Source organism: Podarcis filfolensis, assembly GCF_964270895.1.
Source record: "Podarcis filfolensis genome assembly, chromosome: W".
Classification (NCBI taxonomy): domain Eukaryota; kingdom Metazoa; phylum Chordata; class Lepidosauria; order Squamata; family Lacertidae; genus Podarcis; species Podarcis filfolensis.
Window position 1 is genome coordinate 27,562,224 of NC_139619.1, and position 13,381 is coordinate 27,575,604.

General features: G+C 45.5%; 1 protein-coding gene across 1 annotated transcript; it reads left to right on the forward strand.

The window, feature by feature from the left end:
* Positions 1–8,867: 8,867 nt before the first annotated feature.
* Positions 8,868–9,404, forward strand: LOC310753684 (U6 snRNA-associated Sm-like protein LSm3; the record flags this gene model as incomplete). Its single annotated transcript, XM_083595035.1, has 2 exons — positions 8,868–9,113; positions 9,342–9,404. The coding sequence occupies 2 exons, from the start codon at positions 8,868–8,870 to the stop codon at positions 9,402–9,404; spliced, it is 309 nt and encodes a 102-aa protein (XP_083451161.1).
* Positions 9,405–13,381: the final 3,977 nt, after the last annotated feature.

Genomic DNA, 13,381 nt, shown 5'->3' on the forward strand with positions numbered 1-13,381 from the left:
CCCTTCCTCCCCCACAACAAACACTCTGTGAGGTGAGTGGGGCTGAGAGACTTCAAAGAAGTGTGACTAGCCCAAGGTCACCCAGCAGCTGCATGTGGAGGAGCGGAGACGCGAACCCGGTTTCCCAGATTATGAATCTACCGCTCTTAACCACTACACCACACTGGCTCTCTCCCAACCAAGGCCAAATGATGTCTCTCTCCCAACCAAGGGGCAGAACTGCCCCTTTCACAAAGAGATGGGCAATTGCCAGCCCTTGGCCTGATTTCATGCAACCGTTGGCTTAATTCATCCAGGGGGAAAGGAGGACAAAGGGGGGGGGGCAGAAAAGAGAAAGTGTGGGGATTGGTAGACAAAGTGAGAGAAAGGGTCCTGTCCATTTTTTATTCCTAGTAACTGAGACAAACTGCCTCCGACTTTGGAGGTAGAACACAGGCCCGTGTGTGTGTATGTGAGCCCCGAAACCAGCCCCCTTTTAAGGCAGCGTACAGCAAAAACTAACTTTTGACCAATATGGCCTCAATACCTAGCCAAATTTTTGTTTCCCTCAGTCCCCCCACCCCTGCCCACATCCTGAAGAAGAAGAGCTCTGGTGGATTCAGAAGCTTACCTCACTATTTTGTGACATTTTGTCTGGTCATAATGAAGGGCCTTTGGACATTTTTCAAAATAAAAGTGGCACTGCATGCAGAAGTCTAACCTTCCTCTTCCTCCTCTCAGCACATTTGGCGTTTTCTGCTCTAGAGCTGGCACTTGCAACAAAGAGAGGTTCAGTGATGTCTCAAACAAATACAATACAAATGAATTAACTGTGTGTTGTGTGAAATGACACTTCCTTTGGTCCATTTCTTTCTCTTGCATTCGGAGACAGGAAGCCACCTCAGAAGTCTCAGTTGATGAACCTTCAGAAACACAACTGCAGGCCAAGAGTTTTTCTAGTACATCCCCCCCAACTTAAACAACATCCTGCTCTCAAGTCCCTGAGCTCAAAAATTTCAACGGAAGATGTCTCAAAAGCCTCAAAAGGACAGTGTCTCCAGAATGATACTACTGTTTTGTAATAGTCTTCATCAGCTGGAAATAAGATACAAGGCATACAACCGATGAATGATAACAAAACTGAGCTACCTGCATACACATTGTAAAATAAAGCAGAGTATACAAAACACAATAAAAGGTACATACCCAATATTTTCCAACAGAATATGTAAGTGAGATTCATGCTAAGGATCCAAATATTCTGCCAAATTATAAATTTTTGTTGGGGCTTCCCATGCTTCAAGTTCAGTGGGGCTCTAATCATCTTATGTTTCTACTGCCTTGAGTTTCCAATATTTCCTTCTTTAAATCTTCCTGTTGTTATCCTTCCTTCTTTTTGTGGCCTCTGAGTTGTTTCCACAGGCGAGTTGAAATAAACAATAATGTGCTTCTGTGTGAAATTTGTATGACTCTCCTTTTTTTTTGCAGCTGGTAAGTCTGTTGTTTGCAGAATGTCCTCACATGCTGGTGTTTATGCCGAATCAATCCAAAGTCCTTCTCTGGTGGCAGACGCCATCTTCACTCAGTTCCGATGAAATAAAATCTGGGCGTTTGCACATTAATTTTCTCAGACAGGTTGCATCAAACATTAGTCTTTCTAGGGGAGATTTGCCAAATCGGACTTAAAGTACAGATATAATAACAAATTAAGAGCTCACCTCCCCCAAGACTATTTATCTCTGCAACTCGTTCTTATCCCGTAATGGCGGATCCCAGTTAAAGAACGCGTCACATCACCCTTCTCAGAATCCGTCCAAAGTTTTTTGGTGTCTCTCCAGCGGCTAACAAGATCCTGCTTCTTTCTAATATCAATATTTGGAGAGTCTTTTATCTTCTTCCAAACGTTTCAGAAAACAAAAGATTTAGTTATATAGTATTATTATTTCCACACAGTTTATATTTTCCCATCTCACTTGCTGTAAATAATGTAAACGGTTCTTCGGGGGGTGGGGGTTGTTAGGTATTATCGTAGTAGAAAAAGAAAAAGTTTTATCCCCCTCCTTTCTATTCCGTTCCAACATACCGGCTTAGATGTTATTCTTAGATGTTATCTTTCTTCCTCTCTGTCACTCTTGGCACCTCAGTGGCTGGCTTAATTGGCAGATTAATTACCCCTTCTTCGCTTGAAGTATGTCCAAAACTTAAATCAAAATTTTTATCTTAAGAAATGGAACTAGGTGCGCTCGCGGAGACAGCGTCCAGGAGATCCGAACTCCCTTGGGGGCTTTCCATCCAGTGCCCCCACCCCCTCCTTCTCTACGAACTTGGGGGTGGTTTGTTGGGCACCGCGGATGAGACTGCATCTTCCCTTCCACCGGGAAAAATTTGGGACACTGATTACTCCCATCTCAGCCTCTAAATTACCTCGTGGGAGCTGGAGAAATGGTATTGTCGGCCATCTTCTGTGGCGCCCCTAGCAGAGCCCCCTGAAAATGTGGGAATTTTCCAGAGTCACTCACAAGAGGATGAAGAGGCTGAGGAAGAAGAGGAAGCTGAGGATGATGATCAGAGTTCAGATTCCAGCTCAGTGGGCGGCGCTGCTGCTGATGTCAGCGACAGTGATGACACAGCAGACTACAAGAGCACAAAGGCCTCAGTCAGACCATCTGATACATCTGACACTGAACTGGAAGAACCACTGTTCACCATTGGCCACTTTTCTCCTAAGAAAGAGGAGATGAGTGCAGAAGACTTGCGTCTAGTACGCAGATCTGAAAGGGTCACAAAAGACAAACCTCCAAACAGATTTGCTGATGAGTTTGCTAAGACAGCAACTGCGGTTCTTGGTAGCTCAGAGAAGGTGTGGGAACCTGCAAGCTTCAAAGAGGTTCAGGTGTTAACCTCTAAAGATGCTGAACCATGGCTTAATGCCATGAAGGCTGAAGTTGATTCCTTGGATAGGAACCAAACCTAGTGCCAGTAGTTCCAGGAATGAGGCTGGTTGGCAGCAAAAGGCCAAGACAGACCAGACTGGCAAGGTTGTCAGACACAAAGCCAGATTGGTCGCCAGAGGTTTTTCTCAGGTACCAGGACAGGATTACCACGAGACCTACTCACCCACCGTCAAGTATGAGAGCATTAGGCTAATGCTCAAGATTGCTGCAGAAGAGAAACTGCATGTTTCTCATCACGATGTGAACACAGCTTTTTTGTACAGGGTTTTGGGGGAGGAACTGTATATGCTTCCACCTGATGGAGTGCAGGTACAGAAGGGAATGGTCTGTAAACTACGGAAATGCCTATATGGTCTCAAGCAGAGTGCCAGGTGTTGGAACACAAAACTCACCGAGACATTGCTTTCTCTTGGTTTTCACCAAGGCAAAGCTGACCCATGTGTGTTTGTCAAGGAGGAGGGGCAAAACAAACTGTATTGTTTATGTTTTGTTGATAATCTTCTTTTGTTTTGGAAGAATCAGGCTTTGTACGAAAGCACCCTAGCTCAGCTGAAGGAGCACTTTGACATGAAGGATCTTGGTGAGGTATCCAACTATCTTTCTTTGCAGGTGAAGAAGGACCAAACAGGTAATTTTCTGGTACACCAGACACAGAAAATTGCTGATGTATTGACCAGGCTGAATTTGGTTGATGCAAACCCAGCAGACACACCGATGGTGACAGGTTACCAGGTAGATAGTACTGCTGAAGCATTTTCTGACACCACACTGTACAGATGCATTCTAGGCAAGCTGAATTTCATTGCTAGATGTTCAAGACCTGACATAGCTGTAAGCACTAACCTGCTTAGCAGACATGCCAACAATCCTACTGTTCAGGATTGGAAAGCTCTGAAACGCATAGCCCACTATTTGAAAGGGACTTTGCACTACGGACTGATGTTCACTAGTCAGAAGACTGCAGGTCTTGAAATCTTTGCAGATGCTTGCTTTGGAAGTGATACCACGGATGGTACAAGCACTTCTGGAGTATGCTACATGTACAACCATTGTCTGTTTGACTGGTTGTGCAAAAAGCAGACAACAGTAAACCCAAGTTCCTGTGAAGCAGAACTCAATGCCCTGTCATTTTCACTCATGGATTGTGAATGGTTGGTGCAACTGCTTCAGCACATCAGAGCTTCTGTGAAATGTCCTATACAAGTGTATCAAGACAATAGATCCTGTTTGGCTTTGCTGAACTCAGAGAGTTGCAAGCAAAGAACCAAATACTTGCAGATTAAATCCTTGTGTTTATACAATTCTTGTTGTCTTTCTGTATGCATTTACCACTACTGTTAGTTATATTACCGTATTTTTCACTCTATAACACGCTCCCAACCATAACACGCACATAGTTTTTAGAGGAGGAAAACAAGAAAAAAAATATTCTAAACGAAACAGTGGATGTATGATTTTTGTGGTTCATGCTGTGGCCACAGACATGTGATCTGACAGTGAGTTTGAGGTAGCCCAATGCAAAAATCCTGAGGAGCCATGTGGATCCGTGCTTTGTAACCACGTTTTTGCACCACTGCGGCCCCAGGCAACAGTGGGTGTGTGATTATTTTGGTGCAAGCTGTAGCCATGGACATGCTATGTGATCTGATGGTGAATTTGGGGTGACCCAGTGCAAAAATCCTGAGGATCTGTGTGGATCCGTGCTTTGTAACCATGTTTTAAGTGGGGAGGGAAGGAAAAGCACTCAAGGGACAAGAAACACGCGTGGGGTGGGTGGAGAAGGATGCTGTTAATAATGCAGAAGAGGGGTATAAGAGGAGAAGGCTCTTATAAGAGGAGTGGGGAGGAGAGAGAGACAGAGAGCCTGCTTGCGAAAAACTTTGCTGCTATTTAGCGAGTGGGAAGGAGAGAGAGACAGAGAGCCTGCTTGAAAAAACTTTGCTGCTATTTAGCGAGTGGGGAGGAGAGAGAGACAGAGAGCCTGCTTGAAAAATCTTTGCTGCTATTTAGCGAGTGTGGAGGAGAGAGAGACAGAGAGCCTGCTTGAAAAATCTTTGCTGCTATTTAGCGAGTGGGGAGGAGAGAGGGACAGAGAGCCTGCTTGCTTTAAAGGAGCCAACCGGACAGGAGCCGCTTACATTCGTGTAAGCGGCTCCTCTCCTCTCCTCTCCCGCTTTGCTCCTTTAAAGCAAGCAGGCTCTCTGTCTCTCTCTCCTCCTCGCTCAGCGGCTCTTCTCCCACTTTGCTGTTTCAAAGCGAGCCACGGAGGAGGGAAGGAAGGGGAACCATGGATCCTCTGCTCACGACTGCAGCAGATCCCCCCGCCATCCGTAGGCATTCACTCCATAACACGCACAGACATTTCCCCTTACTTTCTAGGAGGAAAAAAGTGAGTGTTATGGTGCGAAAAATGCGGTAGTTTCCTTATACATTTCCCTTCTTCTTATTTTCATTATCCATCACTGTTCTTAATCTTTCCTGTTATGAGGTTTGTTTCCAATTCTACTGGTTTTACTATTTCATCTTATCTTTCCTGTACACAACATAAATTTTCCCCATTCTAAAGATTATTTGAAAAAAAAGGAAAAAAGGAAAAATGGTGGCTCGTATTTTAATTCTGGTGCCCAGACAAATGCCATTGCAGAAGGCCAGCATTTGCCCACTGAAGCCAATTAGTGCAGGAGACTAATGAGTCTTTAGCTGAGGATTATGGGGAGGGTGGTGTGTGTGTGCATGCGTGTGCGTGCGTGTGTGCCCCTGCCTTTCCGTACAGAGCCGGCCAACTGTCCATGCATAAGAATTTCAAACTCCCCCAAACTGCTGCTATTCCCAGGCTCACTTGTGAGGACACTATTCGAACAGCTTCAGCCATGGGAGGTCTGTAAATAGCCTGCCTACCATCTGCTACAAAAAGATGTCCTTCAGAGAGGGAGAGAAATGTGCAGAGACAGGGATGTGGCCCTGCTGCTGGAAACTTCTTGCACCCAAGGTGTTGACCACCCATATCATGCTCTCATGGCAGGACTCAGCCCTGAACCTGTAATGTAGTGATAAATTGAGCAGAGTCTCTGATCAGGTGCAGAGTGCCTTTCTGCCTACCACCCTGAATGGTACCCAACCAAAGATGCAGACTTTTTTGAGGAGGGGAGGAAAAGAAAACACGCACACACAGAGCTATAGCTGAATTGAAAACTTTATTGGAATGTCTTATTTGGTAAGATAGTTCACCACTAACCAATGCTCAGAAGGACCTTCTGAGTAAAATGTTGAGAAGGGAGACACTTAAGAGCACTTTTTATTTCAGAAAAAACAAACACATACAGGCAGAGCCTGGCACTTCCAAACTGTCTTCTCCAACTCTTTCAAACCAGAAGAGACACACAAAAGTAGTCCAAACATTATATGTGGAGCAGAAAATGCTGCAAAGTGTAATCAAAACCCACAGGGAAATATATATGAGAATGCAACTAACAGATAACCAACGCAAACTATAAAAGGAGCACCGGACTTGCTCAACTCATAGCTGCAAGGCCTCGGAGAAAGGTCTCCCAAAATGAAGCCCCAAGGGGGAGAGTGGTTTCAGTGTATCTGAGGCACAACAAACTCGCTCTCATGGTGGCCCATGGGCCATAGAAATCATCCTTGTGGCCAACCTGGCCACTACCTGCAGAGGGACAGACGGGGTGCAGGGGCCTTCCAATGGGTAGCTGTACTGGGCCTTTTTCTCTCCATCTTTTCCCAGCCATCTAGCTAGAGGACCATGCCTGGAGAGCAGGTGGGGAGCTCGGGCAGATGCCTCCTCTCTCACACACCCTGGGAGAAGACTCCTCTCCCGCCCAGTTAGGAAAGCCAACCCCCACCCAAAGCATCCCCTAAACAGCCTCCAAGGGCAGTCCCCACACAGCTTAGCCCCATGGCTTTTAGAGAGCGAGAGCCTGGAACTCAGGAGGAATCACACCAAAATGCAGGCAAGGGTTGGGGTTTGCACCCGCAGCTGCCTGGTGGGGAAACCAGGCGACCTGGAGCTTCTCAATGGCATGTATGAAAGTCACAACTGGGAGAGGTCGCCTGTGGGGAGGGGATGACAAGACACTCACCCTTCCCTGTCACCCTACACACCCCCCCAATCCCGGGGCCTGACCTATCTGCCACCACCCTTGCACCTCTGCTGCCGTGAGTCTCTTCCCCAGACGAAGGGGGGACAGAGAGCCTTGCTTTGCGCTCTCAAGTCCGCTTGGCATGGAGCATTTGAATCAGGAGGCTGTTGCAGGGCACGTCCCCGCTCAGGTGCTTGTGGTACAGGTACTCCTCCGCTTGCATGCTCAGGGACCGGACGTCGGCCAGCTGCATCAGAAGCTGGCAGAACTTGTCTGTGGCGTGTGGGTAGTTGCAGAGGGTGTACTCCATCAGGGCTGCGTTGGCCTTTTCCTGGGCTTCCTTCACCACACTTGAATTCTCCACGAATTTCACATCTGCAGCAGGGGGGAGGGGGAGGGGAAATAAGGGGGGGATGCATTGAATGGGGTAACCTCTCTTGAATGGAGGGACTTCCTCCTGGGCACACAGGCTGCAAACATGGAAGGTGTCGCTTGCAAAGCTCGCACAAGCCATCGGCTGAAATCTGCAAAACGGCTGAGGTTGATGGAGAGGCTCCCCTGCGAGGAGAGCCTGCAGCGGTCGGGGCTTTTTAGTGTAGAGAAAAGGGGACCGGAGGCGACCTGACGGAAGCATAAACAATTGCATGTGGTGTGGAGAAAGCAGAGTTTTCCCCCTCCCTCTCGCATGATGACACCAGAACTCGTGGGCATCCAATGAGGCTGAATGTTGGAAGATTCAGGACAGAGAAAAGGAAGTAGTTCTTCAAGCAGCGCAACATTAAACTATGGAACTCCCTCCCACAGCAGGCAATGATGGCCACCAATTTGGAGAGCCTTGATGGAGGTTTGGACAAATCCATGGAGGAGGAGACGAGCCACAATTACTGCGCTCTGCCTCCATGGTCAGAGGCAGCGACGCTTCTGAATACCAGATGCAGGAAACCACAGGAGGGGAGATCTGCTCTTGTGCAAGGATCCTGCTTGCTGGTTTCCCACAAGCATCTAGTCAGCCATTGGATAGAACAGGACTAGATAGCACATTGGCCTGATCCAGCTAATGGCTCTTCCTACCTTCATAAACTTCATCTGGCCATCTGCCTGGATGAACAGGGTCTGACCTTGCCAGCCTTATGCTTTGCAGATGAGCATCAGGCTGGTAAAGGCTATGCAAGATAAATAAACCATATCTGACAAGCGATCTTCTTCTTACTTTCTGATGTTCCCTAAACAAACCTTCACTTCAAAGCCACTCTGTTGTGTTCCTCTCTAAACACCAGCTGGAGGGATTGGGGCTTAATCTGTTTGGCCTTCCCAGGTGAAAATAGGGCTCAGCTGACATGGAAACCATGATCCAAGGTGCCTCAAGCAGCTCAGCCAAAGAACAAGGGGTAGGAGGATGAGAGAGACGGGTGTGAAGGTGCAGTGATAAGCACATCCCTCTTAAGCTGTCGCCCACCTGCCTGAAAATGTGCCTGCTCTATGCACACTGCTCTTGAAAACTCGGCAAAAGCTGCCAATGCAAACTTCCTTCCTTGGGCCTGACTTCATCTGTGGGGCGTGGAGGGGGGCCACTGGGGGAGGGCAGGGGCCAAGCAACAGCAGTGGGATGGGGCTTTAGCTCAATGGTGGGCAGCCACCTGTTCCTCCTATTTTTGCCACGCTCACAAGGGGGAGATGAGACAGGGCCTTTTCAAGGCTAACTGGGAAGACACAGCGGGCCCTCTGGGGGTGTCGCCAAAATCTCTCCTCCCTCCCTCCCTCTCACTTCCAACACTCAGCCTAGAACCACAGAATTCTGGCCTCACCTCCAAAAGAGCATTGGAGGGGCTTTGAAAAAATGGCAGACGAGGTGGAGCAGCAACAAACCACAAATACTGTAGAAGAGCCCTTGGATCTCATCAAGCTTAGTCTTGATGAACGAATTGATGCAAAAATGAGAAATGACCGAAAACTTCGAGGCAGATTATTTGCTTGTTACCAGCACTTAAATAAGATTTTGGGTGATGTTGAGGAGACTGTGACAACAATAGAAATGGATGAAGAAACCTATGAAGAGATTTATAAATCTACCAAAAGGAATACAGTGGTACCTCGGGTTAAGTACTTAATTCGTTCCGGAGGTTCGCTCTTAACCTGAAACTGTTCTTAACCTGAAGCACCACTTTAGCTAATGGGGCCTCCTGCTGTCGCCGCGCCGCCAGAGCACGATTTCTGTTCTCACCCTGAAGCAAAGTTCTTAACCCGAGGTACTATTTCTGGGTTAGCGGAGTCTGTAACCTGAAGTGTATGTAACCCGAGGTACCACTGTATTCCGATGCTGTTTGTCCGAGGAGATGGAGTTGTACTTGTAGCTCCTCCACTGTGGGTTGGCTGAAACCATGAAGAAAATGGTCATTGAATGTTGGAAGATTCAGGACAGAGAAAAGGAAGTAGTTCTTCATGCAGCGCATTATTAAGTTATATCGTGCAAGAGAGTGTGTTCAGAAAGGACTCATTCAGGTGTCCTACATGCCCGGAAATGAAATTCCTGCAGATCTGTTGTCTAAGGTTGTTAACAGAGAACAACTTAAGGTTTATGTACAAAGGTTGCAATTGTGTTGAATTACAGGTACCAGAGGCAACACAGAAAGGGGGAGGATGTCAGGATATTGATGTTCCGTTCCGCCTTAAGAGGAACACATATGTGTGTTGGGATACTGCCAGGGGGACAGAGGCCATCATGACTCCACGTCGCCTCCGGACGATCCATCGATCTCCTGTAGATACGCAGTATCAGTCAATTAGCGACACGAGCCTCTGAAATAACATGCCACATTCCAAGGCTGGTGCACGCTCTTTCAGCAGAGTTCGCACAGCGAAAGATGCACTTAGGAGAGCATTATTTACAACTTTATTCAGCGTTGGTCAGAACAAAGGAAAAAACATGACTGCCTGCTTCGATGTCTCAGGCACAGAGAGAGAAACAACAGCAGAAACTTCCTGTGAGCAGGAAATACGTAGGCTGTGACTCACAACAGCCTGTCCCCTTTTAAGGTGGAACGGAAATATCCTAACAATGTGGAGTCATAGTATGTCACATGTCTGTTTACTTCCAGCACAGTCTGCTGGGAACTTCCGTTGTATATTGCTTTTGCTGTACTGCTGTGTGTTTCTTTTGTCCGCCCCCCCCCCCAATTTTTTATTCATTTTATAACACAAATAAACAACACAAACAGAAAAACAAACAATACAAACAGATTCTTGTCTTATCCTTATCCTTTCTAAACATTGTTAGGTGGGCTTCCCCAAGTCCCCACTATCTGATTTTCATTTTGCCTCATCTTTAGCAGTTTACATATATCATAATTTCTAACCATATTTTTTATCACACTTACTGTAGCCATAAAAATCTTCACATTTTATCACTTACAAATAATACTATTTTAAAATACACTATCTTCTACTTCTAACCCTACAGCCTATATCCACTTCCAAAGCTATTCTAAGATTTAAATATTAACATATTTTTTTCAAATATTCCTTAAACTTCTTCCAATCTTCTTCCACCGTCTCTCCTCTATGGTCTTGGAGTCTCCTGGTCAGTTCGGCAAGTTCCATTAGTCCATCATCTTCATCTGCCGTTCTTCGATAGTTGGTAAATCTTGTTTCTTCCAATTCTTTGCTAGCAATATTCTCGCAGCTGTTGTGGCATGCAAAAAAAAGGTAACATCCTTTTTGGGGATTTCACCCCCCACTATACCAAGTAAAAAAGACTTCTGGTTTCTTAATAAATGTGTTTTTCAACACTTTTTTCAGTTCATTATAAATCCTTTCCCAGAAGTCTTTTACCTTGGGGCACGTCCACCACATGTGGTAAAAGGTTCCTTCTTTTTATTTACATTCCCATCATTTATTATCATGAGTATGATACATTTTTGCTAACTTCACTGGTGTTAAATACCATCTATACATCATTTTCATCAAATTTTCTCTTAATGCATTACAAGCTGTAAATTTGATTCATTTTTTCCACAATTTCTCCCAATCCACCATCATGCTATTGTGCCCCACATTCCTGGCCCATTCAATCATTACAGATTTCACTTGTTCATCTTTCATATGCCATTCCAGCAACAAATTATACATCTTAGATAGGTTTTTCGTTTTTGTATCTAATAATTCTGTTTCCAGGTTGGATTTCTCTGTTTGAAAACTGATTTTCTTATCCATTTTAAACACTTCATTTATCTGGATATACTGGAACCAATCATCTAATTTATCTTTCAACTGATCATAAGATTTTAATCTAAATTGGTCCCCTACTTCCGTTTCTTATTCAAATTGGAACCTGCAACTTATCCGAACTCTTGAATTATCTTCAGTGCTTTGATTGCACTGATCTCAGGGTCCTGTAAAGTCAATACCAAATCATCAGCAAAGGCTTTTAACTTATATTGTTTAGTTCCCACTACTATGCCTTTAAATTCTTCATCTTTCCTTATCATATTCAACAGCACCTCTAGGACAAAAATAAAAAGCAGGGGGGAAAGTGGGCACCCTTGCCTGGTTCCCTTCTCAATCCTAATTTCTTCTGAAACCACATTGTTAATTATAATTTTTGCTTTCTGCTCAAAGTAAATTGCATCAATACCATTTAATTTTTTTTTTACCTACCCCCATATTACATACGTTCTGTTTCATAAAACTCCAAGAAACATTATCAAAGCCTTTCTCTGCATCAATAAACATTAACATTGCTTTAGTATTCTTTTTTACCTCTACTCTTTCCAACACATCCACTATGTTCCTAATATTAGAATCATAGAATCATAGAATCATAGAGTTGGAAGGGACCACAAGGGCCATCGAGTCCAACCCCCTGCCAAGCAGGAAACACCATCAGAGCACTCCTGACATATGGTTGTCAAGCCTCTGCTTAAAGACCTCCAAAGAAGGAGACTCCACCACACTCCTTGGCAGCAAATTCCACTGTCGAACAGCTCTTACTGTCAGGAAGTTCTTCCTAATGTTTAGGTGGAATCTTCTTTCTTGTAGTTTGGATCCATTGCTCCGTGTCCGCTTCTCTGGAGCAGCAGAAAACAACCTTTCTCCCTCCTCTATGTGACATCCTTTTATATATTTGAACATGGCTATCATATCACCCCTTAACCTCCTCTTCTCCAGGCTAAACATGCCCAGCTCCCTTAGCCGTTCCTCATAAGGCATCGTTTCCAGGCCTTTGACCATTTTGGTTGCCCTCCTCTGGACACCTTCCAGTTTGTCAGTGTCCTTCTTGAACTGTGGTGCCCAGAACTGGACACAGTACTCCAGGTGAGGTCTGACCAGAGCAGAATACAGTGGCACTATTACTTCCCTGGATCTAGATGCTATACTCCTATTGATGCAGCCCAGAATTGCATTGGCTTTTTTAGCTGCCGCGTCACACTGTTGGCTCATGTCAAGTTTGTGGTCAACCAAGACTCCTAGATCCTTTTCACATGTACTGCTTGTTAAGGTGTGAAACCTAAGACGCTGGCAAGTTAGCAATGTCATGTGACTTTAAGTAGTCAAGCTCGTTAATTTGTTAAGTTGCTCAGTATATAAAGAGTGTTTGTTTTCTCTGCCTGTGGGGCGTGAAGCAAAAATGTCTGAAAGCTCCGGAGGTGTTTCTGTTATCTTTCTGCAATAAACCTGTCTTTGGAAAGACAGGCTTCCCTGTGTCGTTATTTCTTTGCTGCTGAGACTTTGAAGCTTGTACTGCAACAAGAATCTCTGCACTGGACTTAATTAATGCTCTGCAAAGAGAACTGTTGCTGGTGGCGCAGCGGAAGCATTTCCTGGACCAGTACACAGACCCTCTTAGGTTATGGGTCCTTCTACGTTTCTACAGCTGTATTGTGTGCAGAGAAAGTGAAAGCAGCTTTCGGATGAGAGAAGACCGGCTTGGTCGTAAATCCAGCTCTTAAAGGAACTGAGAGGCTGCAGAAAGTTGAGAGAGCTGCGTAAGTGAAGATTTACAGCTTCATTAGCTGCAAAAGGCTAGCTTGACCCCCCCGTTGTGTTTTTGTTTTGTTAATAAAAACAGAGGACGGTGGTAGGTTGCTAGTGAAGAGACGGAGGGAAAAAGTTTAAAAGGCGTCAGAGGAGGCTGGAGGCGTCTGAAAAGTGAGTAAAACAAATCCCAAGGGGAAAGAGAAGCAAGGGCACACAGAGGGAGTAGCAGCAGACCCCAAGAATGGCAGTGGAAAATTTCCAGGTTCCCTTTACAAAGTTGAACTCTGCTAATTACGTGCAGTGGTCTAAGAGGGCTCAAGTCTGGTTGGAAGCCAAAGAAGTGTGGGCTGACTATGTCCAGAGGCGAAAGCCGTTTGT